General features: G+C 36.2%; 1 protein-coding gene across 3 annotated transcripts in view; it reads right to left on the bottom strand.

Moving 5' to 3' along the window:
- CUL2 (cullin 2) overlaps positions 1–25,887 on the bottom strand; it is a 55,703-nt gene that overhangs the window by 6,368 nt on the left and 23,448 nt on the right. For 2 of the 3 annotated variants that reach the window (XM_063324473.1, XM_063324474.1), the window contains exons 7-21: positions 24,958–25,044; positions 19,795–19,891; positions 19,593–19,703; positions 18,443–18,605; positions 17,141–17,265; positions 15,427–15,534; positions 13,115–13,174; positions 12,609–12,737; positions 12,431–12,517; positions 11,774–11,926; positions 11,313–11,390; positions 8,465–8,531; positions 7,037–7,239; positions 4,396–4,497; positions 3,542–3,658 (exon numbers count right to left, since the gene is read on the bottom strand). In XM_063324473.1, the coding sequence (XP_063180543.1) occupies positions 3,542–3,658; positions 4,396–4,497; positions 7,037–7,239; positions 8,465–8,531; positions 11,313–11,390; positions 11,774–11,926; positions 12,431–12,517; positions 12,609–12,737; positions 13,115–13,174; positions 15,427–15,534; positions 17,141–17,265; positions 18,443–18,605; positions 19,593–19,703; positions 19,795–19,891; positions 24,958–25,044 (1,687 nt within the window). The remainder of the gene's footprint in view (positions 1–3,541; positions 3,659–4,395; positions 4,498–7,036; positions 7,240–8,464; positions 8,532–11,312; positions 11,391–11,773; positions 11,927–12,430; positions 12,518–12,608; positions 12,738–13,114; positions 13,175–15,426; positions 15,535–17,140; positions 17,266–18,442; positions 18,606–19,592; positions 19,704–19,794; positions 19,892–24,957; positions 25,045–25,887) is intronic. The other variant, XM_063324475.1, reaches the window with a different exon arrangement.

Below are 25,887 nucleotides of genomic sequence, written 5' to 3'. Positions count from 1 at the left end.
TTCAAAACTTTTTCACATTTTACTCTTGTGGCCAACCTGCAGCAAAGAAAATGACTATTACCTTCTCCTCTCCACTTCCTAGCAATGGCAAGCGAGGCAAACAAAAGATCTTCCTGCCCAAGTTTCACAATGTATTTTGCCTGTAGTTTCTCAAAAGAAAGTGGCTTTTATTTCAGCTGGATTTCCTGTTTTCTTTACAGCTTTTCATGGCTGGCTTTGTCCCAGCTCTAGAGCTTGCTGGAGCCCTCTGTGAGCCAAGAGAGCTCACCAGGTAGAACTCACACAGCAAAGCAAACAAAAAGCTCAAAAGAGCGAGTTTTGTTGGGCTGGCAGCCAAGGGTCTGGTATGTTCCACAGCAGTACAAATGAGAAGGAACTTGGTGCTAACGAGCTAATAGATCTGCTCAGATTTCACCTAACTTCAGCCCTACACTCAAACTGATTGTCATCATCCTACTTCATATATTTACTTAGGACAGAAAGAACAAAAGATAGAATTTTGTATTGCTGGGGTTTTTTTGTTTGTTTTTCAAAGATAATACAAATAAGAAGGATGGATAGAAATACCTGATGATGGTCAGAATAAAAAAATTTTCTGGGAATGACCGCATTGACCTTTATCCCTCCACTACTCCCACTGACCGTATTCATTTTAAGGGAAAAGTTACCTTGTCCTGCAAGTGACTGCAGCATGGAGCTATGAGGGCATATCTAACACAATCTATCTAACAACTCAGCAAAGACCTCATGCTGACATATACAGGTCTAGCAAGGGCCTTGAGTATTTTCCTGGACGCCTCACCCTAAATGAACTGTGTGGTGCTGTACTCTAACTGCTAGAATCAGAACTAACTACATTAAGGCTAAGAGTCTTTCAATGTAGGTATATAAGCATCATGCTGCAGAAAAGTAACAAGAACTATGTATATACGTCACCATAATAAGTAACAATATCAGAAACTAATGTTTTAAGAAATAAAAAGCCCTGTGACAGTAAATCAAGTCTTACTACAAGATTAGCAGGGGAAAAAAAAGGAAGCTGAACAGCCAAGAAGTTAGTTATGCATATTCCAGAAGTTTAATAGAAGTGATGGTTATTCATTTTTTAATAAAGGTCAGTCTATCGAGAAAGCTGAGCATGTTCAACTCACAACCACCTGTCAATTTGGCCTTATTCATGCAACACAAAGCAAAACAAGTTACAGAGATCAATGCAGACATAACTAGGTAAAATTTTGACTTAACATGAGATTTTCATATTTGTGTTTAAGCATTAAGTATACAATTTGCTCTAAAACCTGGCAACATCTGAAGTGCCTAAGAATATGTCTATATCACAGACTACAGAGAAGACACCTAACATTTTAAAGAATCAGGCTTAGGTATCAGTAACAGTTTAGCTGAGGCAGCGTGGAGATTGGCACAAATTAATTTGGAGTGCAAAAAAGAAGGAAAAATTAACCCTACTGGATTTTGGACTGCTTCACTGCTTTTATTGCTTGAGGTTTCACAATTGCTCAATTAAGGCTATATGACATCCTTACACTATACTGCAGCATAAATATCAATGAATATCAACATAAGCCTAGCCTTCAGTTTTAAATGCTCTAATCCACCTAGGAGATAAGTAGTATTCAAAACCGAGAACTAAAGACTAAATGATAAACCATATGATTTTCAAAAGTGTCATAAATTTAGTTAAAAGTTAAGGTAAAAAAACCAACACAGGTAGATGTGGCTGGTGATAGATAAATGGAGCAGCAACTTTACTCTCTACTTAGTTTTTAATCGAGTAACAATCAAAATATTCACCTTTCTTGCAAAACGTGAAAAAATACCTGATGTTAATAGACTGTACTATTCTGCAAGAGTACTGCCATAGCAAAGTGCAGCAGAGGCATGTCAGTTAGTGCCTCCTCAGTTAAACAAAGGAAGAAGCAACCAGAAAGGATTTTTTGTTTCTAAAACATAAAAATTTGTAATCTATTCCATCCTTATAAACTGGTCTCAAGCAAAGTACATTTTGAAAACTTTTTCTAAGAATTTGAGAGTAGGCAGAAAAATGTATTTTCAAAGATGAAACAGGGCTTGCCTACCATTTTCTAGTTTCAACTGTAAATTCTTACAGGATTTCATTGTAATTGATCTCATCAATGCTTATAAATATCTAAAGGGTGGGTGTCCACAAGATGGGGCCAGACTCTTTGCAGTGCTGCCCAGCAACAGGACAAGGGGCAACGGGCACAAGCTGGAACACAGGAAATTCCATCTCAACATGAGGAAAAACTTCTTTACTTTGAGGGTGACAGAGCCCTGCAACAGGCTGCCCAGAGGGGCTGTGGAGTCTCCTTCTCTGGAGATATTCAAAACCCGCCTGGATGCGTCCTGTCCAACCTGCTCTAGGTGACCCTGCTTTGGCAGGGGGGTTGGACTAGATGATCTCTGAAGATCCCTTCCAGTCCCTGCCATTCCATTGCATGGATGATTTAAGTAACAGGAAACAAAATAACCAAAGATTTTGAGAAGTAATCAGGACCTACACTGCCTCATCTTTTGGACACTCAAATACGCTTTCAGAGTATTTGTGTACAAGCAGTATTTCAATACTCAAAACCTTGACGATGTCTCACATTGCAAGTTCTGGGCTTACAAGCTCTCTGATTATTTTTTTTAGGAAATAAAAATTAAACAATGGGTGTGGTAAATGGTTTCCTCCATTACCACAAGACAGAAAAATATATGGCAGATCTCAAAAGGACTGAATGCCTCTCCACCTCCATGCTCAAAATGGTCCAATAAAGCAGGAATCGTTATTCCTTCTCCCGCCTGTCCACTCTGAGGCTATCCGGCAAGGCTCAGGAGACAGAAGAGTGAATTAGACTGAAGAATGAATGCCTTGGAAGGCTAAAACTAAAACTGAGAATTGGTTGGTAGGATTGGGTTGGAATAAGGCAGGCAACTAGCACAGATGGGAAAACGGGAGAAAACCAAAAGAAACAGCACTTCCTTCCCAGCCAGTCTGTGACAGTTCACAGATCATTAATCTAGAATCTAAAAAATCTAGACAACTGTACCTCTCAACAGAAGAGGGAGAGTAAGAAGTACATGTCTACATACCCAGACAACTTTTAAAATTTAAGCCATGGATTAGAATAAAATCCAACTTTACAATTAGAGCTCAAAATTGGCTGGGTGCTTCTGTAGAAATTCCATACCTAGAATATCGATACTCAGGTTTTCAATTGAACCTATGGCTCTGGCAATGATTCTTATAGGATACGACACGTGTCAGCATAGAGACAGCCAACAGGAAAGAGCAAGGACAGAGGCACCGAATGCTTTAGCGCTAAGACACATTTACAAGACTGAGGGATCACAGCTAGCGCTCCAGTACTGCAGTTCAAAGTAGACTCCAATGAAATTCTCACTAATTTCACTGAAGTGTTAGTTTTGACATAGGAGAGTTTCATGGCCAGATGTTTTGCCCAAATATCCTAAAGATTTTCATCAAATCATGCTTAGGAAGAGGACTTTATCTTACCTCCTGAATAAGAGCATTATGTCGCAACACTTTACGTGCTTTCATGATACGGACTATAGCAGCTTGAAGATACATTTTTCTGTCTTCATCTACAGCACTTCTGGTCTGCTCCATCTCCTGCAACATGGGAAGAATAATAATGCTTACAATATAGTAAGATCAATAAACACTGCATAAAGGTATCTTGAATCTATACTTTTTACTGTATTAAGATTTGTCAATTAATACATCTAGGTGAAGTTCAATTCCAGGCAAAGTACATCCGTAAATCAAGAATACCAAGTTTCATGAAAGTCAGCAGGAAGGTAGAAGAGAGACATCCAAACCAGCGATTTTGCTAGGGAGAAAGGCAGGCAGAATTTACTGCAACGTGTTGAGTTTAGCAGCACATACATCTCTTGTACAAAATCCCATGTGTTAGGAGATACAGAGGGAACAAAGATTATCAACACTGGAGTTAATTTCAGTTGATGAAGGACACAAAATCATAGGAAAACAGAATTGATTGGTTCTGCTGTTCCTGGAATAAGTTGCTTTTATTGAAACACCACCAACAAAAAAGTCATTAGATAAAACAAGGTAAATATCAACCCCATTTGGTACAAGAGGAATAGTTCTTGTTTATCTTTTTCTTCTTTTTTTTCTTATTCCCTATTCCATCTTCTCCTGCATATATTTTTAGTACAAAAAAACCTGCAGTGCTTAATCTTTAAACGTAAACAATTTTGCTATGATGGTGTAAATCTTACACAGGTACTCTTATATCTGCTTACACCAAACTAATACAATAAATTTGATTTTAGAAAAATAAGCTTACTAAGCTGTTCAAGCTAGAAACACCAAAGAATACTTGCCTGTGGCGTGTCTTTCTGCATTGATGTAGTAATTTTAAATTTTGTTCGTTTACTGCTGAAGTTCATATTTAATGAAAATGTAGACTCTGCCTCTACATCTTCCTGCAATAAAGAATCTTTTTAAAAAATCAGAATTGGAAACAGAAAATATCAACAATTTACTTCAAAAAATCTCAAGTTAGAGGCTTGCATACATACAAATAATTTCAGCAGATTTGTAGATGGAAATTCTAAAATGCCACTTGAACCAGGTCAATTTTTTAAGCTACAGTTTAACTAATCTAGAAATCAGCTCTATTTTAGAAAACGCTATAAAGAACTCTGACATACATGAATATTGTTAACAAATCAATATGATCAAAGCAATTTCTGTTCTAATACTTCAACAGCTTTTCTTAGTTGCAAACACTCGCCATTTAAACTCATTTTCTCCCTGCAAAGAAAGTAGGATTTGCATTTATTTATGGCAGAATCTCCAGAGAGCGCGCTGCTGCTTTCACAACTATTACTAATGTTGCCTTCCAGAACTCAAGGAAAAACATCTAAGCATTTTGTTATGTTATAGCAGAAACAGTTGACAAACTGCAACTTTTACAGTTCCACATCTATCTGTATGTTTCTAATTTTTTTCCTATCAGAGTCTCCATTCTTTTCTACACGCAAAAGTCCATTTCTTTCAATAAATAGTAACTAATCCCTGCAGTTCAAACACTTTTACATTCAACTAACAGGGTGACCTGACCAATCTTCGCGGTTTCCAGGCAAAAAAGTACAAGTATTACCAATTTCCATCAGAATAAAGTTACTGGGCTTCTTAGACTTTGGAACTTTACCAAGCCATGGTTGGCTCAGGTTCAAATACTTCAGTAAACACAGTCAATACTTATCTAAATATATACTCAAAACAATATTAATACCAACTTTATATTATGCAACAAATATTATTTGTTGTAATATTTTATAGTATCCAGGCACAGTATAGAAAATTTAACATAGAAGGGCAAATATCAAGAGCTTTACAAAAATATAAGCTAAGATTAAACTTTAGCGTTATTCTGCCTACATGGTTGAGTATAAACCAAAATAAATTGTGTCCTATGCATGAACTCAAAAAGCATGATTCTAATGAACCAATAAAGATTTTGACAAAAGTTTTTTTTTCTCCTTCCTCTGTCAAAAAAGAACAAACAAACAAAAGCAAACTACAACATTTAATACATTGTAATTCTCTGTGTGGCTCAGATACAGGTAAAGAGAAGTTAAGTGTATTTAATGTCACTGCTTAAGCCACTAAAGTTCACTGGCTTACTCGTAAGTAAGCTGATAGACTGTCTACAGATCTGCTTTCACATTGCTGGATGGAGTGCAAAGAAAACAGAATTAGCAGAGATGTCTGAATATAATAGCCTGGAAGTTAAAGGACCAGAAAATGCAGTGGTAAACATTAAAAGGTAAAAGGGTTGGAAAGCTTATCGTTCACTCTGTAATAACATATGCTTAAAGAAACTGGGCAAACCTTATACAACAGACGTAAATAAACGTAAACCCTTTAAATAATGGGCAACTTTAAGATTATGAAAAATCTCGCTGTTTTCTGTAATAGCTGCCAGTTTTGTATTTCACCCATGGTTTAACAGGAATCTTCCCAGCCACTGTTCCAACCTGAGCTATTTCTAGATATTGAAAGCATGTCCTATGCTTCAGACAAGCATCAGATCTTCCTTGTGAACTCACTTTCCATTTTCTAATATTTTCCTGGCTTAAAAAAAAAGCAGCTATCAGAGCAGCTTTGGATTTCTTCTCATAAGTGAAGTGAACAGCTTATTGCAGATTCTTCGGCCTGATACTGTCTAAATAACGGGCTTTCTGGGCTAGCTAGCAGCACGTGCTGAGGTCTGTGTGGGGTGCGTAAGCACTTCTGTAGTGTTTTTTACGTAACAGACATCGGTGCCCTTCGCTGTACGGGAAAACGGGTAACTAGTTTCACATCAGTTGTACAGAAGTATGTGGCAGAGTCAGAAACAGAACCTGTATCAACCATTGCCTTAACCACAACCAAAGCTCAGATATTACTGGAATTTCATGAAACTCATGGAATGAGAGTTTGGGAAACTGCAGCAAAAACCCCCTCACACCAAGCCCTCCTTGCTCCCTTTCCTCCTCCTTCCTCCTCCTGTAACCTGTCAGCAAGGAAGAACATGGTTGCTGTTACTTTCAGTCTCTTTATCCCACAAATTTTTTTTAGGATCTCTGTAAAACTCTTCGGTTTACTATTCAGGCTCCTTCCTATGATTTAGTACAACTTTGAAAGTGGTGTATTTAAAGAGTATTCCCTTCCAACAGCAGTGATTCTAGAGCCACATGGATTAAATGCAACAGAAACAATAGAGCCCGAGCGCTCTCACCTTTTCAGCATATCATGCTGTCTGTTACAGGCACACAGAGCCTGTATGACACAGATAGTCTACTTCCTCCTGTCTCTTTTCTTATAAATACAGATTTATAATTGTTCACAAGGGTCAATAATAGTTCAGACAAAAAAAAGGCAAACTGTGGATCCTTTTATATTAAAAAAGCCCTCAACAAATACTAGAATCACAAGCCTGAAAACATGGAAGTTTTTTATATCGTTACTGCATACCTTGTCTGAGTCATGGTTGATCATTTTGACATCAAGTAAGGATTTGATGGTTTTTGTCAGTTCCTTCTCATTCATTTGTGTACTATCCTGAAGCTCCTTGTAACTGACGGTTTCACTGTTGTTGAAAGCAAGCAACACTGCCATTTGGTATGTTGTCACCATGGCTACGTAAGGTTTGCACAAATAATTCATTTTTACTTCACCTGTAATGATACAAATAGTATTTTATAAACTGATGAATGTGCTGAAAAGTCATCTAAAGTCCAACTACTAGAGGTCCTCGTACATTTCCAGACCTGCAATTCACCATTAAGTATGCATTTAACACCTGGAATGGGAAGATGAAAACTGATATTGTGAGTTTACACATATAGAATGTGGTCTGCCCTCTGATTAACTATGAACACTAGAACAATAGTATTTTCAAGAAAAAAAGGAAACCTACAGTGTTGAATTTGAATAATGCAATATAATTTATAGCAATAAAAAAAGGAAATTCCAAACAGCCTCAATGCATTGCAATGCATAAACTTTAACTATTAATAGCTTACACAGAATCACAGAATAGTTATTACAGGAAAGTTGTTCCAAGGAATGATTTAAAAACAAAATAAGAGACTTGTCCATTAATGCTTTTTCACTATATTCTTATATTCTTTAAATTCCACTGAAATTAAAAAAAAAAAAAAAAAAGAAAAAAGATGAAAAGCACCGAAGTCTGCCTGAAAGCAGATTTAGATTTTCTGTGTGAAGGTGAATATGAGTTAATGGCAACCTTCTACCTTCTGTCATCAGAACTAGATTTTCATTACTTTATATTGTTGTATGCTAGTCTAGTTTTCACCTCCATGTAATATGTTGTGGTGCTCAGTCCTTAAAGCCTGATGCTGAAAGCACTTGAAATAAAATGCAACTGAGTAATATTTACTAAACTAAGCTACAATTTTATATATCTCTTCTAGGATGTTTTTTTACACATGTATTTCTATATAGGAAATACAAATGTAAGTAAATATATATATATATGTATTTACTTAGATATTTGCATATCTGGGTATTTTACTCACTATAATATGCATTCTTAAAATTATTTAGTATTCAGCTAAGAGTCATCTCATAGCACAGAAACAATTTCAGGGCAATTGTTATTAACTCAGCAGTTCTGCAGTGCTGTTTTGTATTTAAAAGTGTACAACTAGTTTTTCTTGGATTTAATAAATCACAGATAACATATGCAAGTTTACAAAACATAACTTTTGGAAATACTAAGCAGCAAATATTAAATTAATTTATAATGCAAGATAAGTCAGTTGACTTTATGTGCAACATCATGTTCCAACTCCAAAGTCTGTTGCCATTTGAAAAGGACTTTTAAACAATAACTGTTAGTTGTATAGCGTATAAGCTTAGCAACGCATTTATTTTTACCTGTACAGAGATAATGTAACCAAGTAAGCTTCCTTCCACTAAAATGCTGACTGTAAAATAATTCAAACTGCAAAACAAAATGAACTTCAATTAGTCACATATATACCTACTTACAATAGTTTATTACCACTCTACCACCCCAGTGAATACTGGTTTTATGTTCACCATATTGGATGCAAACACTGCAGATCAATCATTTGATTGATCACCCATAGAATATGGGTGATGACTGAACATCAGTAATTTACTGAACTACTTGAACATATTAATATTAACAAATCACTCGAGGACTACATGAATTGTTGACACATTCATACTCTCAAAGCACAAAATACTGTAGTTAAACAGTGTTCCAAAGCAGCATCAACTCTACTGAATTTAAAAGAATTTCTAAGAGGTTTTAGCTATCAATGTTGTTAGGTTTTATTATTCTATTCCTTCCAACTCCATATAAAAACAAGTGTATTTTTATTTTTTCACCGTGATGAAATCATTTTGCATTCCGTGACTTTGATATCCTATTTAAAATCAATTCAGAAAATCCATTTTACTGATTTTTTTTTTTAAACAGCATCCTTCAAAAACCATAAACTTTTAGTTAACAGGTATTTCCCACAGTCAGCTACACATTGACTTTCATAACAGATCTCATCTTACATTCCTGAACATATTTTTAGGGGGAATTCCAAAAGAGCAACCTTGAAAGTGGGCACAGTTTTTGCTGCCTTCCAATTTGTGTTTCAGGCTAGACACAACTACATGGTTTGCAAACATCTCAGAATCCAGAAGTGACTACAGATACTCAAATTTCTGTTGAAAACTTCCAAAACCTATTTTCAGAAAGCAGCACACATTTATGATTTAGGAAGTAATGTCTCATTGTGCTGACACCCAAAAATTGAAGCATTCCCTCAAACGCAGTATTTTAAAAATCTTATATGCAAAACTAGCATTAGTAGTAATGCTAATTTCTTCCTCCTTTTTTTGATTTTTACATTAATTTATTGTCATTATGAGAAGTGCTATGTCAGTCATTCTGGGAAGCATTTTTCCCTAATATTTAAATAATACAAATACACACAAACATACAGCAGAACAGGAATATGAAAAAAAGTTACCTCTAAACAAAAAAAGGCCTTAAAAAAAACCTAAAAATTCCTCTCCTCTTTAAGAAATTAAATTTTTGGGTTTAGGCAAGTGAAAATTAGCTATGCAGCTTGAAATCTGGCACTGAAGTGTGTAAGTCTGGCTACTTTAAATGGGACCACTTTCCAGAAAACTCTAGGAATGCAATTCTTAGAAGATTCTTTCAAAGCTTATTTATGCATATTTAAATGTTATTTCCATCAACAAAGGATAAGAGAAGGAAGGGCATAAGTGACCTGTGGACTGCGATAAGAAAAATCAAACATAGAGAGAAGCAGCAAGGTCATCTTATTCTCATATTATATATAATCCTTCAATCCTGCCATTCCTGGAAACTAGCAAGCAATGGAGAGAGAATAAGAATAAGCCTTAGGAAATGAAAGGAAGCAGAAGATTTTGAAGAATAATTAAAGATATTCCAGAATATTTAAAGAACCTTTTGAGGACACGGCTTCCAGCTTACTCATTCTGTGGGCTAAACTGATGCAGAAAAGTTACTTTGACAGGAAGAAAAAGAAGAATTTCTTCAAAGACTAAAGTGGAAGTTTATGGCAAGGTTTGTGGGAAAAGAAAAAAAAAAAAAAATCAAGATTTTATTTTAACATATGTTATAAAAGTCTGATCACTTTGATTGTAAGAAGAAATATGAAAATGGGGGGGTTTAGTAGCATTTTAGTAGCTACAGCATTCTTTTGGATGTCCTCTGAAAATAACTGAAATTTGGTTGAAAATCCAACAGAAAATATAAAATATAAACCTGACCCTAATCCCACATATTAGCCAAGAGGAAGAAATCAGACTGCATATATTGGCAAGTGCTTGCTAAACCTTAGTTTTAGTATTTAAGCTGCCTTTTTTTTTTTTAAGAAAAAAATTCAGAAATTTTGCTTTCATACTTTCTATCTGAAAGAAACAAGAAAATGCTCCTTTACTGCAGAAACAGTCATTTGCCACTATAATTTACATCAGATAGCAATTTGAGGTATAAAAACTGCTTTAAAAATCCATTATGCCCAATAATGTGAAATTTTTATTGCCTAAATGTACTTCACCATTACATACACTTTAGCAAAGGTCAACACACATATTCTGTATTTTAACACAAACATTTACAGGTAACATTTAGAACACAATAATGTAATCAAAAGTAATAAAATATTCCACTTCCACAAAGCAAAAATATTCACATAAAAAGAGAATATTTGGCCAAAGTAAAACCTTTCCTGCTTTGAAAATTTGTAAAGTTAGCTTTAAAGAAGTTTGCACAAAGCTTGATTTTGAATGGCTCCTATAAGCCATACAGGAGAAGAAATACGGGACAAGAAACGTGTCTGCATTGAAATCTGCCATTAAATCTGTTCAGATTTAATATTAGAAAGAAAATCTTCTTTTATCTAAATATCAGGAATTGGTTTTAAGAATCACCCTGGTTCATTTGATTGTATTTATTAGTACCTCCCTCATCAATCAGGATGTGTAGAAGAGAGATATGAAAAATAAAGAAAAGCTATGCAAATACATACATCAATTCAGTATGCCATTTGGGTCACCCTTTCAAATTTCACATGGACTGGAAACAGGATAGCCATGATTTACAAACAAAATGAAGCAGCTCAGGTTTTTCTCTGTCAGAGTGATTATCTTTTATTTGGAGTTATTTTACATTTTCCACATGTTTATAAGAAGCCTCCTACTAACCTACCATCTGTACACTTTTTTCCAGTTCCTGAGGAATTGCAAATGTAGAAGAAGGAGCCTGAGTTAGAGGCCATGCACCAGCCTAAAGGTATCAGGAAAAATAAAAACATTAACATTTTCATACAACATATACATTAAGAAAAAATAACACTATTAGACAGATCTATAGAGCATATTATGCTATAAGATATTCAATTTACAACAGCAGTTTTACTGCTCATTGTGCATGCCCCACAGAGATATTAATTCAAGACAAGAACACAAAGCATTTTACATCACTATTGTTTAGTGTGCTAGTGGGTTAATTTTAAAAAGAAATACTAGGAAAATAGCTTAGTCCACTATGATCACAAGGTGTCAGTTTCCATATGAGAAGTATTCACAGTTAGAAAAATTGTTCACTTGTTATCAAAACACAAAAAATTAAGTACAAATAACTCAATAGTAATAAACATACATTAGTACCTGTAGAACATATATCTGAAAACTAATTCCCAAATCTATAATCGTGTCCTGGTTTTTGATAAAGTTGTTGAATTTATTGTTGAGATCAGCACTAACACTCATGTCTGTATACATTCGATGGAGCTTGCTGGTAAATTCATAACCACAGGCTTGCTGTGAAGAAATATTTTAACAGGTTTCACAGTGAAAACAGTACTTATTATAAAATCATGCACACTCACTACTAAAATATGAAATACTAGTCAGCAAAATTGTTGTTATAATATTTACAGAGAACTCTAGTTACAACAGGAGACAAACATAAAAGAAAACGATCAGATTTATCTTAGTTTCAATTTCTATACATTGATTTATATGAACAACATTATTTCATAAAATTGAAAGACAGCTAGTTTATGAAAGTCCTTGGTACTTTTAGAATTTAAATATTAATTGTTTGAACACATTTAATAAAACTACCAAAAACCTCATAAATATCTCAATAGCTTAGGTGATATTTGGCCATATACCTTTCATAGACTACCAAGAAATTAGTTTTTCCTTTCAGCGACTGGAAACAGGATCTACTGATTGAAGTTATCTCTGGCACCCTCTGCTGCTCCCTCTCAACATTACATACTCCTATGTTTATTCAGCATTAGAAGAATATTACATTACCTTTAGTTTATTAATCATGGCTTCTTCAGAATCCATGGACATAGACAAACCATGAATTAATCTTTTTGCCAACATTCTGGCATAGAACTGCATAAAAAAAAAATCAGATATGAGGATTTTTAAAAGCATAACTACTTTACACATAACATTTTATCATTTACTGAATATCAAAAGTTACCTTTTGGAATACATCTTTGTCATCAATGTATTTGAAAACAGTAATGAAACTTGTAAGTTTGTCTTCTACTTCATTTTCTGTCATTCCTTTTGCTGATTTCTTCAACAAGTTGTCACAGTACTTGGCCAGCTCAAGTTAAAAAAAGAAAAAACAAACCCAAACCTACTTGTCAAGCTTGAGAACAAATGTACGCCAAGGTATTCCAAACTTCTACACAAAAGTTAAAGCATGAAATAAATCACAGTCTACAGTCTCATGTTCTATTACAAGGGCTGTATTCATAGGTAAACAATACATACTACATTCACAGAAAAAACAAAATTCTGTATCAAAAATTACAAACGCACCAGATCTCCACAACCACAAAATATGTGTGCAAGTTATTCATTGCTACTGAAATACACACCTGAGGCTGAGTCAGTGAGAAACGGGTATCATGTGATGCCTATTCATTTGACAGTTATAAAAATGTATTACTACTTTCTACAATAATACATATCACTTACCAACTCAGGTGCTTTGCAGATCGACTTGGGCTCCCTATAGTTAACTACTGATGTCAAAGCCTACATAGGAACAAAGAGCAAAAGAAAAAATACAAATGACTTAAAACTTTATGCAATTTGAAGAAATCAAAAAATGTTCAGGGCAAAGACCATCCAAGACCCTGTAAAGCTGAACTACACCAAAGGGGGTCAAAAAAAGAAACGATGAATAAAAGGGTTTGAATTACTGCTCTGTGAGAATTGGCATGGTTAACGTTTTTAAGTTGAGATTTAAAAGACGTGGAAAGAGTAGAGGAACAGAAGTTAATGGCAGAAAGCAGGAGAACAAATTAAATTCTCATTAGAAACTTAAATGTAAAGTATGAAGATTTTGGTATTCAGAAATATGTATGGTCAAAACATATGGATGGAAAGAAACTGAGGAATAATTGCAAATAAAGCAGATTTGAGCAGCAGCACACCAACAGCAGCTTATATCAACGGCATGTATCTTGAGCTGAAAAACATATGTGGTGTGCTCACAACTGTAAGAAATGAAAGATCTTTTGGCTGTTGGATTTTTTGATAGACTAAAGAGGAGAAAAAATATTGTTGGAAGTGGAAATTCGAAGCAGTGCAGTACAAAAAATATGGTAGTAGAAGAAAACATGAATATGATGAAAAAGAAAAGGAAGGAGATGATGGCAGTTTAGAATTAGAAATTATAAACAAAGATTTCAGAATAATCAAGATTAGTTTCTAAACTAAACGTCACATTTAAATTAACAGTTTAAACTAATACTGAATGAAAAATATTGCATCACCATAGCTCCGAGGAATTATAGTTCCTTCTATGGAAGGAAAACATTATTATTGTTATAAAGAAGAACTGACAAGCACCTCTCTTGTACAATGCCTCAACATTCCAATATTTGATATAGGTCCCTAGAATCCCTGTGAGAAAGGAACACGACTTGACAAGAAATATGAGTCTTTGAAGCTTAAAGCACTCTTTTACAATAATACTGGAGGCAACAGTAACAGTTTTGATATCCACCATGAAAAACTGACAGCAGATTATTACAGTACATATTTAAAATCTTAAAGGTCACTGAAGTGAAGAATTGATGTATTTAAGGAAAAAGGACATTGCCTATGTACCAGCAAATGTAGTCATCAATCCCATATTACTCCACCTTCTGGTACAGGACATTAATTGCAATTGAGACAGAAATGCATTAGGGTACTAAAATAAGCATTTGTTTTAAAATACTAAATGATTCTTTTTTCAGTATCACAAATACAGATGGGTAACTACTATTGATATTATTACTGGTATCTTCATCACTATGTCTCTCCAGATTAACCTTGGCTGAAAATGATCAAAGTTTAAACTATGATCCTAACTACAAACTGCAATTACTGTCAACACCACAAAAGAGTAATGAAATGTATGCATGCATTCTAGGACAGGAAATTATAGATAGGAAAGTAGTAAGTGCACTCTCTAGGAAAAAAGATACAAGGATATATGGGAAAGAGTGGGAAATTAGTAAACGGATTAGATAAAACATACTTCTTTTTTGAGGACGAGCCAGTCAATCCCTGCATGTTTTGCAGAATTTAGTAGCAGTAATACTACTACTAATAATAACAACGACAATAATAATAAAGTTAGCTATAGTTTTTATTATTATCATTGTTATTATTAAAATTTACAACAATTAGAACTGTTATCTTAAATACCTTCATGGCCATGCATTTCAAATAAAAGAGCAGCAAGCCTCTTTCCCTGAACAGGCTTATTTAACTTCAAGTGCAGTTCTCTCCTGGAAAAAGTTAGCTATTGTGACAGTGATTGAAGTAAATGTAAGTTTCCAGACATTCTTTGAAGTTAACTTGAAAAATCTAAACAAAGCTTCTATGTAAGTAATACTATCACATTCATAGTTTAAACATTATGGCAGCAAGCAAATTCAAGTTCAAATGCATGTAAGAGTTACCAAACTTCCCCAAACCCACAATTTGTCTATTTATTATCTGCACTTAAATTTACATTAAATGGGTCACCTCCATTTTTGTGTTTTGAATTATGATTAAAAGAAAGGTCTTTTTTTTTCCAGAAAACTTTTAAGTATTAAAGTGGTTTCCTTTGTACATATCTTTTCCCCTAATGCTGGATTGTCTTTTGTTCCATTGCATTTATAAACTAGAAAAACTGCATAAGAACTCTATGTTTGAACATGTGTTGATGCCCTGAAGAATTCCAGGAAGCCTGAAAGAGGGTCCCACATTTTGTTTTCCAATGCTTTTTCTACTTAAGTAAAAGTTACCTTGTCAAGGGCACTCATAAAGTGTTGATCACCGTTCAAAACAGTGTTGATGAGTTGAACAAATTTACTATGTACTTCCAAAACTGACTCCACAAACTGAGTTGGCATCTAAAAAAGGTAGATAAAATAGAAAGAAAGTTAATGAGAAAAGTAGTGTTATCTACACACAAACATATCTACATTAGTTGTACATTTTTTCCTAATTAATCTTTTTGATAAAAGTTAAAATCATGGTGATTAAGTCTTTGAGAGGATTGATTCTGCATTGTTGTACTCTTAAGCTACTGTGCTTGAACATGTTTCGGAAATAAAGAGTCTATGGCTACATTTACAGTCTTGATATCAAACACAGATTTGTGTCTATACCGTTCTCATTCTGTGTAATCTTTTCCATCGTACCCTGAAATCCTTTACAAAGCATTAACGCTGACATGCAACTGCAGCAATCAAGTCAAAAACTGCTGAAAAATAAACTTTGGCTTCTCCTATACGTTGACTTCAGAGAGAAAATCCGGATGAACCCTTTGAATTTTCCTATGCAGGGCAGTTACTGATCACATTCAGTGTGCTACATTTCAGCATTTTGTATAGAAAGGACTAATATGAGTTAGAGGACACCCTATGCAGACAAGCTCGCAGGTAGCAACGCAAGAGCGTGCAATGCACTGGCTGCATCACCGGACTCCCCAAGTGCATCCTCAGGTTATCCATTAAAAATGTTTTGATGACAAAGTACTTAATCCTCAGAGTGGAGCAAGTATTTCACATTTTGAGTTTATCTACATAAGGCTGTGAATTTTCATCACCCTCATGGCTCTGCATTCATTTCCCCGTGCAGACACTATTAGTTTGAAAGAGTACGCCCAAGAAACTTACAAATAGTTTGAAATCAAACTATACTACTGAAGACTTCAGCCCATTTTCAGTATCCGCACAGGAGTGATGGAAGAGTAAGCACTCCTGTGCAGTCAATAAAAGAGTGAATTTACAACAGTTATGTATTATTATAGACAGAAACACTGGATGGCTAAAGCCACCATCCTAAAGTGAGCACAGATCTTGACAGCAAGATGTATACGTGTACAAATAAACTGCCAAATGCAAGCTTGCTTGTTTGTTTCTGAACAGCAATGCTAGAGGAACAAAAATTGAATTGAGTAACTTAAATACATATGAACTGAAAAAAGTTTAACACACTTTAGTAAAATAATTAAGCTACAGTATTTTCAGAAATTACATGAAAATATGAGACTACAAAGCTATTAGTGGAAAACACCACACTGAAATCAGGACAGGATGATGTCAAGCCTTTACAAATAACATATAATTAAAATAAATGGAATCATTGGTTCCTAACATACCAGAACAGCAAACGTCACTGACTTAGAGAAATTCAGGAAAAAAAATACATACATGGAACAAAAGGACCTACTTGCTATGACAGCACTGAACAAACAACAGTGAGAAATAGCTAGCTGTAGTTGTTTCTGGTTAGACCACAACAATCAGCTCTCAGGATAGATATGTGTTGCACAGCTAAGTGTGCTGATTAGAAATTACAATTTATCCATAATGTTCCAAACCAATTTCATATAGACAAAATTAAGGAAAAAAAAAAAACAAACCAAAACAGAATAGACTAAAAAGAAAAGGGTAAACATTTCATCAGGAATGTCAATCAAATAGTTAATTTCAGCTGCCTGAGGAAACTCACATTTTCCTGAGAAAGATTGCTGGTTGCTCTAAGGCCCTCATCATGGATATGGTTTTGTAGTTCCTGAATCATATGAGGTAAACCACTTGACACAGCACGAAGTAGAGTATACATATTTGCCATGTCTGTAACAGAGATACATTTTTATAGAATATGCTTAGAAACACTAAAAATCAACACTTAATACAGTATCATAATTTCACACAGAACTTTTCAAAGACTGAAACAAGACCAACTGTTTTGAAAAAAAAAATTAACATATACTGAATCACTGACAAAAGAAAAAGAGGAAAGAATAGGGATAATATCAGTATTTACTGAGTACTGCCACTGTGACTACTTCACTCTTCCAATACTGTTTATTTAGAGAGACCCCAAGAGGAGAGGCAGGCAAGGATGGAAAAGTACTGTGCCAGTTTATTTTAATCCTTGGCCTCCCTAAATCTCCCTTAGCAGCAACTGACTAAAATCAGTGCAGATATCTTCCCAACTTTTTGTTATCCTCCAGTGGTGGCTTGAAATTTTTCTCAGGTTAGAAAAGCTGTAAATAAGCAACTGCTATTTTATGATTTCTTTTTTTTTTTTTTTTTTTTTTTTTTTTTTTCAAAAAATGGATCCAAGCTCTGATCAAATTTCCAAAACCCTCTGGAAACTGAACACTATTATTAGATACAATTTGACTGTGAAAATAGTTTGTTTCACATACTAGATACCATCTTCCATGCAAGAATAAGCATTCTTTCAAGGATAAGAGGCACGTAGTCATCAGGAAGCATAATTTTTTTTAGTCAGGCGGGGAATATAACTATAAAAGCATCTGCTTCTGTAAAAATGATTTGGGAAGAGAGGTCACAAAAAATTCAGGACAATGAAAAGTGGCTATGAAAAGAAGGCAAAATATTTTATAATCCTGACCTGTCAAATGATGATGAAATCTGTAAAGACAGAGCCATTGGTTTACAAATGAAAACACAAGCATAAAATATGATCAATTCTACAGGACACAGGACTTCGGTGTGTTTTTAAGCCGACTAAGACAAGGAAAAAGAAAGAGTATTGGCCCAATGAAGGGTTGTTAACAGTAAAAAGAAGGTTTTGACTATATATTTGGAAGGATGAAAGGGAATTACATGGTAAAAGAAAAATGTCATTCAGGGTTTAATTGGGCTTTCTACATAAGTAACATATATTAGTTGAAAATGCTTAGGCGCACAGAAGGTCACTAAATGGAGATAGTAAACTGCAATGCTAAATGAATACAACAAAAACCATTTCACACTTTTTGTGACCATTGAGACTTACCGCTTCTTTTCTCTTGTCTGATAATGTTGTGACATTCTGCATGTAGAAACTGCAAGTGATCAGCTACCATTCTCTGTTGGCATTCATGTATCACTTTGCCATATGAGCTGGGATGCAAGTATTTCCGACACCGCATTTCTTCATCTTTTAATCTACCTAAAACCTACAGACAAGTTTTTAAATTGAGAGCTGATGAAATACTAGCAACCAATATAGAACCATCAATATACAAGGGTATAAGTATGTAGAATGAGAGACACGAACAAGTTAATAAAAGAACTTGTCTGGGATGCTGAAAAATGAAACTTTCTCTTTTGAATCAGGCTGTTGCTGAACTATCTTCTACTCTGAGTGCTAACGAGGCTCAGTCACTACTAGACATCTAATAGCACTCAGTAGTTCTCCTCTCAAAATTTCGTCTTCCCTCCAACTTTGTGACCAGTCTTCCCCAATTTCTCCTACCACACTCGTTATTCCTTCTGAGAAAGTTTTACCACAATACCTAATTATATAAGAATCTCTTTACTGTTACAAAACCATCTGCTTGTACATAAACATCTGCTCAAAGGGTATAGGTGTAAAAAAAATCTCTTTATAACTTCAATGAAGGAAATCAGCGTTATCATTAAAAAAGTCACATGAACACAGTACTTCTATCCAGTGAATATGAGGGGAGCCTAGGGACAGAAATGCAATTGCAGACTGCTAACGATAGACAAAATGAATCTGTGTTTCTTTTGGTTTAATTGAAGTCTTAGCCTGTCCCTGAATTTCACCTCAGTTATGAAACCACTAGCTTATGCTCCTTATGGTTAACAGCAATCTCATAGCCTTCTCCTCAACTCTTCTATCTTGTGTTAGTTTTTTGGGGTTTTTGTTGTTGTTGTTGATGGTTGGGTTTGTTTTAGTTTTCTTTTTGCTTTTCATGTGACTCATATCATTTATTATGAAATATTTTGAAGCTGACAGTCCATCCATAGACAAGGTTTGTACTTTATATTCAGATTAACCATGCCTCCAAAAAAGCACAGTTTAAACTGCATGAAAGCGTACAACAAAGAACAACTATGGGAACTGTACAGACGTGTATCATCAGTAAATTGATAATATTAGATTTTACTTATTGCACATGTACAGAAAAATCTCTTACCTTCTCCATGTATTGTGAGCAATTTGACTCTTGCAATAAATTTGAAGCTTCTTGTTTATAATACTCCCCTGTTTCATTCAGAAAAGGACACTCAAAAATTTCCTGATAAAACTAAAAGGGAGAAATTTTTTTAAAGGACAAATAATACATATACTAGATTAACATTCAAAATTAAAAGCATAAATCAGAAGTGTGTATCTACCTTTAGGGGGAATTTTTTCTTATACTGTTCAACATGAACAAAGGAGTTAATAACCCCATGGATTACTTTCTGGTTTGGGTCTTCTCCACAGCGATCACTGAAACAGGCAAAGCAAAGAGTCATGAGAATGTAGGTAGCTAACGTAACTCATCTGATAGTCAAATGAAATAATATTGGATGAAAACATTTTCCAGTAAATTCTTCTGCTTAGACAGGCAAAACTGAAGAAGAATAATCTTAAAATAAAAATGCACTCTTTCTCTCCTCTACTTTTAAATTGTTGAGATAGCAATTTGTAAACTATTCAAAAGCATTTGCAGGTCATGAAATTTCCAAGTGTTTGCTCAGGATATAGGTATTCCAAATTACATACTCTAAGCAAGTACTTTAGAAGTTACAATAAGTTCCATCTTGCATCTGTAGCCTTTATCAAATAGATTACCTTCACAATCCTGCCAAAAAAAATATAAAATTTTTTTGCCAACATCATATTTTCTCTTCTGAATATCTGCTACTCAACATGTAGAGGTCAAGTGTAACAAATAACATACTCGGTGCATTGTCACAATTTTTAATCATATATTGGAAGAGGAAAATCTCACGTTTTCCAGTCAAGTTCTTAGCTTTAAATGAGCAAGTTCAAGTGAAGAAAATATTATCTTTAGTCCCATTCAGTTGAAAACAAAAGTAATTAAAACAAGCGTTTTACATGCTAAAGACATTAGTGTTCACTCCTTTGCAAAGATTGGAAATAACAGACCCACACTCAGAGCTGCAGAGACTTTCTTAAAACATGAACCGTTCTAAAAAAGACCACCTTTCACATCCAATTTACAAAGAAGTAAAAAATATTCCTTAACTCCTAAGGTGTTAAATAGGACTAAAATATGATTTATAGAACTATATTTACACTTAAGGATCAACAGTTGTAATTTCAAAGGATTTCCTTTTCTAAATACATATGGACACACATATACATGTATATAGAATAAGAACTTTTACTTTACCCAGACTGCACTGAAAAGATAAAATGAGTTCTCTGAAAGAAACTACTTATGTTGATACAGGAGAGTCATTTACACGAGTGATTTTAAAAAAAAATTAAAGGGGGGGGGGAAGAAGTAAAGCCAGCAAAAATATTTCAAACCCTAAAACTACCATATGTCCATCCAGGCTGCGGTGGAATGGGGTAGAAATAATTTTGCTAATTTCATTCATTTTGGTTTGTAATTGATAAAAACTCCAGAGAATGCCCATGAGCTAGGCAGGTTTACCAGAACAGCCACACCAGCTGTTGTATGACATACACCACACACTATTCATATATTCACAACACTTTTAATCATAGAATCATAGGGTTGGAAGGGACTCTGGAGATCATCTAGTCCAACGCTCCTGCCAGAGCAGGGTCACCCAGAGCAGGTTGCACAGGAACGCGTCCAGATGGGTTTTTAATGTCTCCAGAGTTGGAGACTCCACCCCCTCTCTGGGCAGCCTGTCCCAGTGCTCTGCCACCCTCAAAGTAGAGAAGTTTCTCCTCATGTTTAGGTGGAAGTTCCTATGCTCAAGTTTGTGCCCATTACCTCTTGTCCTGCCCCCGGGCACCACTGAAAAGAGCCTGGCCCCCATCCTCCTGACACCCACCCTTTAAGTATTTATAAGCACTAATAAGGTCCCCCCTCAGCCGTCTTTTTTCCAGACTAAAGAGACCCAAATCCCTCAGCCTTTCTTCATAAGGGAGGTGTTCCAGTCCCCTAATCATCTTTGTAGCCCTTTGCTGCACCCTCTCCAGCAGTTCCCTGTCCTTCTTGAACCGGGGAGCCCAGAACTGGACACAGTACTCCAGGTGCAGCCTCACCAAGGCAGAGTAGAGGAGGAGGATGACCTCCCTTGACCTGCTGGCCACACTCTTCTTGATGCACCCCAGGATGCCATTGGCCTTCTTGGCCACAAGGGCACATTGCTGTCTCATGCTCAACCTGTTGTCCACCAGGACTCCCAGGTCTCTTTCAGCTGAGCTGCTCTCCAGCAGGTCAGCGCCCAACCTGTACTGGTGCATGGGGTTATTCCTTCCCAGGTGCAGCACCCTACACTTGCCCTTGTTGAATTTCATAAGGTTCCTCTTTGCCCAAATCTCCAACCTGTCCAGGTCTCTCTATATGGCAGCACAGCCTTCTGGTATGTCAGCCACCCCTCCCAGCTTTGCATCATCAGCAAACTTGCTGAGGGTGCACTCTATCCCCTCATCCAGGTCATTGATGAATATGTCGAACAGGACTGGACCCAGTACTGACCCCTGGGGAGCACCACTCGTCACTGACCTCCAACTAGACTCTGTGCCCCTCATCACAACCCCCTGAGCTCTGTCTTTCAACGAGTTATCTATCCACCTTACTGTCCATTCATCTAGCCCACTCTTCCTAAGCTTCCCTATGAGGATGCTGTGGGAGACTGTGTCGAACGCCTTGCTGAAGTCAAGGTAGACAACATTTACCGCCCTCCCCTCATCTATCCATCCAGTCATGCCATCATAGAAGGCTATCAGATTAGTCAGACATGATTTCCACTTGGTGAATCCATGTTGAGTACTTCTGATAGGTTTCTTTTCCTCCACATGCCTAGAGATGACGCCCAGAACAAGCTGTTTCATCATCTTTCCAGGGATAGAGGTGGGATAATTATGTGCATTGCTTTTAAATACTACTGTGTCCTAAGATCTGAAAAATTAAGCTCATGATGGATGGAAAGAACTAGCTCTCTAACAGATGACAAACAGGCACTGTATGGTTTATGCAGCTTGGTCACCCGTTACAAATGAGCTAACCTAACAGGTGACTGCTCCAGCAGGGATGGCCTGATTTTTATTTTTTTTTTTTCCCCCCTGGGCAACAGGAAGGTTTCCTCTGGTTCTGGTAGCTGAACCAATGGAATAAGTCTGAGTTTGGGTCCATGTAATCACACCCTGCATTCTTGCCAATGTCCCTCTGCTGGGTCTGGTTATATGATGGCAGCAGCAGGTCACAGAAGGGAAGAAGGGTTACACCAGACCAGGGACTGGACCCAGCTCCCTCCCAGAGGGGACCAGGACCACAGTAAGCTGCAGGACGCATGCAGCCTGTGAACACAGCACCGTGTCATGGAGTGCAGGAAACTACATAACTAAAAAGTAAGCATATTACAAAGCAGTCCAGTCCGCTTCTGGAATGAGAGGTTCTGGACCTGGAAAGATACCAGTGACACAAACACAAGAAAAATTACTGTAATAACAGATGAAGACTCAGCTCCCCTCTGCTTGGTTCACACGCCACTTCACGCAGATGCAGGAAGAAACAAGGGCAGCAAAGGTCAGGCCCAGGGGATTCAAAGATGAACATAACATTAGGAAAAAAGCTGTAAAAGTAAAGGAGGCAGACGCTCCATGGAAAAGCTGCAAGGGAGGAGATGGGCTTTTGAAGCAGAGGCCAGAGGGCATAGGTAGCTGGTAGTACATAACAAAGACAAAGAATTTAAATCATCTTCAGAGGATTTAAACATAGGTAGTGAGGATGCAGTTGCCATTCAAATGACAAGTTTGGTACAACTGCCACGATCATATAAACTTTTTTTTTTTTTTAAACACAGATGACCACTCTCCACATTTTTTCCCCCACCCTTGCAGAATGTTTAGTAGCTTAACATACATTTCCTCAGTGGGTGAGTATTCATAGAATGGTTTGGGTTGGAAGGGACCTTAAAGATCATCTAGTTCCAAGCCCCCTGCCCTGGGCAGGGACACCTCCCACTAGACCAAGTTGCTCAAAGCCCCATCCAGCCTGGCCTTGAACACTTCCAGGGATGGGGCATCCACAACTTCTCTGGGCAACCCGTTGCAGTGTCTCACGACCCTCATGGTGAAGAATTCCTTCGTTATAACTAAATCTACTTTCTTTCAGTTTGAAGCTATTACCCCTTGTCCTGTAACTAAATGCCTGTGTAAAAAGTCCCCCCCATCTTTCCTGTAGGCACCCTTTAGGTACTGGAAGGCCGCTATAAGGTCTCCCTGGAGCCTTCTCTTCTCTAGGCTGAAGAACCCCAACTCTCTCCACCTGTCTTCACAGGAGAGGTACGATACATTTACAGCAAAGTAGTTACAAAATTTATTGTCAGAACTGTGTTACGAACTTAATCATGAACCTATGTGATAAATAGTATATATCACAAAACTAGCATTATTTCCACTTCGGCAGCACCTTCAGTTATTTATTCACACCAATGCCACTCCACTCCCAAGAATTTGTAACGCAAATGGCTAGTTTCAACAGAATTTGACAGAAGTTTCAGAAGCTACAGAATTTTCAAAGATGATTTTCATTAAAGTTGTAGTAGTAAGAGCATCTGCCAAACTAAAATAAGATAAATTGGTGACCCCACCAAGGTGGAAGCCTATTAAGTGCATATTTTCCTTCTTGGCAGCAGTCAGCAAACAATATAGATGCATACAGCTACAGAGCAGCTGCCACATGGTTTGAAGTGGGGATATCACAGGACATGTTGGGAGGATAGAAGAGAATGATGATGTTTGGTTGTCAGCCTGGACAAAAAGGTAAAGCGCTAGGAATACAAGTTTCACTAATTCTGCTGATTATGAGTTTCTCTTTTCAAAAGAAATGGAGAAAACTACAAAACACACGCTCAAGGACATTGTGCTGTTTTATATTAACTCCATCTTGCTCCTATCTTAAGACTAAAGCTAACAGTGGAAGTTTAACATGTATCATCCAGTGTACTACTATAGCCCCACAGAACATATTTAAAGTTTATGTTACAGTAATAAATATCGTATTCATTGAAAGAAGATTCCATCACTCAAAAGAAGTGCTCTGCTGTGTCAGACCAATGGTCTATCAAGACCAATTAGCTACAGAATTCACAGTGAACTAGAAGAGCCTGTTTTGAACACTTTTTAAAGAGTTATTAACTTCCAATAGCTTTCCTTTCAAACAAATGGTATAAATAATGTATCAGCTTAGACAGGAATAGGTTCAGTTAGTTAGAAAGTGTTAGTTATCTTTAGTAGAGAAGCCTCTCCTGGTTAGTCTGTACTAATCACACTGTCATTTGAGATAGCACCTGAATATTTCCAAATTATTTCTGTTTAAGAATTTCATAGATGAATTTTCTCACAATTCGAGATCTTGTCGGCTTCCTGTTGTGTTGAAACAAAAATGCGTAAGTTGATATTCAGCTTGCCTTGTAGGAGGAGTGCTTGGGCTAGAGGGAGGGGGAAGAAAGTGTGTTATATTCAGAACTCTATATTAAGAGGAGTGTAGTCAGACAAGACAGGCTTAAGTGATTTAACAATTATTTGCTGTTCAAGGGAGCTAATCCTGCTCCCTTTTGCTCAGTCACAGGCCTCTATCTCTCTTGCATTGCTTTGGCACTCATCTAATTCTTTGCTGAACTGACTCATCATGCCAATCTGGAGAAATACTAGCCAAGATGGTTTTCTGTCATATTAGCAGTTGAGTTGGTTCACTAAGGGACTAGATGAGCACCAAATTCAGCACAAGAAAGGCACTAGCGCACAGCCTGCTCCTTTTCGGCATCAGCAAACTCTTAGATCAGTTTAGCCCTCTTGTTCAGCTGAACCACAAGTCACTACTTGTACTTTATTTTTCATGTGCCAAAAAAGTTTATTGTTAATTTAAATGTATAGCGTATGGCACAAGTTTATAGCTTCTAAAAAGTAGATGTGTTCAAGATTTGAGTCAGAAGCCTTTTTGAAATTCCAGTTAAATACATTGATAAAACAAAACCTGAAAGCAAAGTTTGTGGCTCTGCTCCCCCTGCCTTTTCCAGTACAGTAATAAACATACTTTTATATGCAACTAGTTGCCTACAATGTTGTACAATATTGTATACTATGCAAAATCTTCTGGTTATAAGAAGTTCAACTGTCCCATCTATTTAAATTTTAATTATTTTGTAAAACATTTTAATAAATTGAACCATGCACACACTTAAGAAGGCATCTAATCGAGAGGTTTCTAAGTATATACATGTATTAGTAATTTTATTAATTTTTTAGGTAATAAACTTCCCATGCATATTCTT

Source organism: Chroicocephalus ridibundus, chromosome 2 (assembly GCF_963924245.1).
Source record: "Chroicocephalus ridibundus chromosome 2, bChrRid1.1, whole genome shotgun sequence".
In the NCBI taxonomy this organism is placed as follows: Eukaryota; Metazoa; Chordata; class Aves; order Charadriiformes; family Laridae; genus Chroicocephalus; species Chroicocephalus ridibundus.
The sequence above is the reverse complement of the archived record's forward strand: the minus strand, read 5'-3'. Positions and strand labels throughout refer to the sequence as shown.